Genomic DNA, 2,926 nt, shown 5'->3' with positions numbered 1-2,926 from the left:
AAAGAAAAACTACTTACTGCCCGGCACTCCAAAAATATTAAATAAGAAAAGAAGAGATACAGTTGCAAGCATTTTACAAACAAGGCAAAGAAATTGTGCCCACAGGAGTTCTAAAGATGAAATCCAGCCAGTCTTTTTTACATGAGACGAGAAGCATTTCAAAATCTATTGCAACAATGAAGTTCTGCACATTACAGAACATTATGCAACCCTCACAGAAGGAAAGAACCACAAACTTAGATCAGTTTATTTACAAGAGAAAATCGATATACAAAGTTGAACCGACGCCGCCGACTCCCAAACTCCACCCACCAAGAGTTTTTCTCCTAGGCTTTTAGGCTTTTAGGATTTCCACAGAATAAAGGCTGTTAATAAAAAGATAAAAAAAAGAAGTTGACATCAGAAGGGAAAAACAGACAAACAGTTTATTAGACTTGAAGGACTCCCCAGGAAAACTGCCATATTAGTTTCTGTCACCAACCATATAATAACTGATAAGCTGATGAGCTAATAAATTAAATTAAACCAGCCTTAACTTGACTAGTTAACTTATTAGTACTCTTTGAAAAAATAATATAAAATGCACTAAAAAATATTAAAATTCAAATTTTAAGTAAAATTATTGGAAATATTTAAAGAATGATATTCTAATTTTATAAGAGGTGATTTTTATCATTTATCTTTTAATTACTCACCTTTCTTTTTTTTTGTCATTTTGTTATAACAGCAGATTATATAATTTTCTCTTCATAACAAATGAGCCAGCTCTATAACTAGTAAAATTAAGCTCGAGCTCAAATTTGATTAATTAATCGAGCTCAAACTCAAGTTGAGGTAGGTCAAACTAGACTCAAACTCGTTTACAACCCTACTTCAATGTTGTACAAGTTGGAAGTTTCTCCAACAACTGAGAAAATAAGTATGCCTTTCATACAAAAACAAAGAAAAAAGAACAAAAAAGGAATAAATTTGCCAAATCATGTGCATGAAATCACATTCAGAGAAATCAGACAAGGGTGTGTTTGGTAGGATACTTTTAATGGCATTTAAATATAGATTTAAAGGAAATCTACCAAATAACATAAATAGAATAGATAATTCCACTGTTAAATTAAATTCAATTTTTGCTTGTTCGGTTTATTAAATCCACTTATTAGTTCGATTTAGCCGATTTAGCTTGAGAAAAAAATATTTCAAATAAATTTATGTGAAGCATATCAAATGAATTTAGCTAGATTTAATCTTAATTGAACCAAACATTATTTCGGATTTAATAATATTTAGATTGGATAATTACGAATTTAATCCTATTTAACTTAAATCCAACTTGCAGCCAAACTCCCCCTAAGTGAGATGAAGTTGAGAGCTTCAGTTAAATAGGAATCACATAGCAGTTCATATAAATTTATCTCTACCTGACTATAGATCAAGAAATTATTATGATTGCATTAAAAAGAAGATTTACATGCTATGTATTTACATATGTAACAGCTAAATTTCAATTTTTATCCACGCCACCCTACCAATGCATGAAAAGGTGTATTTCACTTTTTAAAAGTTAAAATGGTGGTATTTTTTATGTGATATAAAAGATTTGGGTGGCATAAGGGTGGCATAAATGCAAAAAAAAGTGAAGTTTAAGAGTTAGATATGTAAATAAAGGAATTGAGCGGTATGTATGCAAATGCACCAAAGTAGCACGTGGAAGTACAAAGGGAAACAGACCGACCTTTTCTTATTCGCAAGCTATTTTGGTATCAAAACTGCTGAGGCAGATGGCAAAGGCCTGAAATGCTGATATAGGATAAGCATAATCCATGGTGAACAAGTCCTTTCCAACTTTTCCAAACTGAAGGATGACATTATCATAATCATGTCCATTTGGCCCATTTTCACCCGAGGCTACCAACTGAAAGTTCTTGACCGATGCAACGGTCACCCTGCCTCGGAAATTCAGGCACCAGCACTGAAGCTGTTCGTGCCACCTCGGAGACTTGTTCTTTAAGATCAATTTTCGTTCTTTCGAAGAGTTTAAAGGACCTGAAAAATTGGGTACACAAGTTGATTTCGATCTGAACAATGGGACTGAAGACATTGAATCGATGTTGTTAAGAGGGAATTCAGTTGGTGTTGGTGCCACGCCTCCCGGTTCGATTGCGGAGAAAGGGATAGAGTCCATGACACAGTTCATTCTCCTAGGGCCTCTGGGTCAATTAAAAGATGAATTAATAAGAGGCTCATTGAATTTAAATGTCTACTTACATATAACTGATACAAATAATAATGATGAAATCATGGTTTGAAAATCAGACTGGACTGACTGGTTCAATCATGAACCGGTCATTAGAACGGTTCAGTCCAAGCTCAAAACAATTTTTGCATAGAACTAAGATTGAATCAATCAGAACCGGGGTTAAATTGAAGAACTGATCCAGTTTTTAAAGAATAGACCCTTTCTAATATTGTCCAAGCCCAAAATTTTGATTTAGAATATTATTCAAAATAATAAAAAACAATGTGTCTTAAATTAAAATATTGTTTGATAATAATTAAAAATAATAGCATTGAATCATTATTATATAATTTAAATTATATTAACTAATTTTATTATTTATTACTTCATCTAGTTCAACATGAGTTTAGGGGATGGCTGAACCCTGGTTGAACCATTCCTCTCCTTCCTCCGGTTCTATGTCGGCTTCTATTTTCACAACTTGGATAAAACATGACCTAGCCCATACAGCTCACTCCCACCCTTGGGGAAATTCAGAGCATTTGATGGCATAAGGTTTTACTTGAATCATATACAACAACCTATCAAAATAAAGGTACCTTCGACGGGAAATATGCATCAAATAAGCTAATAGTGCTTACCTCGAGCCTAATACATTCAGCTCATAAGCAATGCGAGCAACTGGATAGTTTC

At 33.4% G+C, this 2,926-nt stretch overlaps 1 protein-coding gene across 1 annotated transcript in view; it reads right to left on the bottom strand.

The window, feature by feature from the left end:
* Positions 1 to 22: 22 nt before the first annotated feature.
* Positions 23 to 2,926, bottom strand: part of LOC110025569 (tubby-like F-box protein 6) — a 7,710-nt gene continuing 4,806 nt past the window's right edge. Inside the window, exons 4-6 of the mRNA XM_020726124.1 lie at positions 2,875 to 2,926; positions 1,730 to 2,204; positions 23 to 365 (exon numbers count right to left, since the gene is read on the bottom strand). The exon at positions 2,875 to 2,926 is cut by the window's right edge and continues 137 nt beyond it. Of these exons, the coding sequence (XP_020581783.1) occupies positions 1,736 to 2,204; positions 2,875 to 2,926 (521 nt within the window). The 3' untranslated portion in view covers positions 23 to 365; positions 1,730 to 1,735. The remainder of the gene's footprint in view (positions 366 to 1,729; positions 2,205 to 2,874) is intronic.

The sequence above is a fragment of the Phalaenopsis equestris genome, unplaced genomic scaffold (genome assembly GCF_001263595.1).
Source record: "Phalaenopsis equestris unplaced genomic scaffold, ASM126359v1 Scaffold000303, whole genome shotgun sequence".
Lineage (NCBI taxonomy): Eukaryota > Viridiplantae > Streptophyta > Magnoliopsida > Asparagales > Orchidaceae > Phalaenopsis > Phalaenopsis equestris.
The sequence above is the reverse complement of the archived record's forward strand: the minus strand, read 5'-3'. Positions and strand labels throughout refer to the sequence as shown.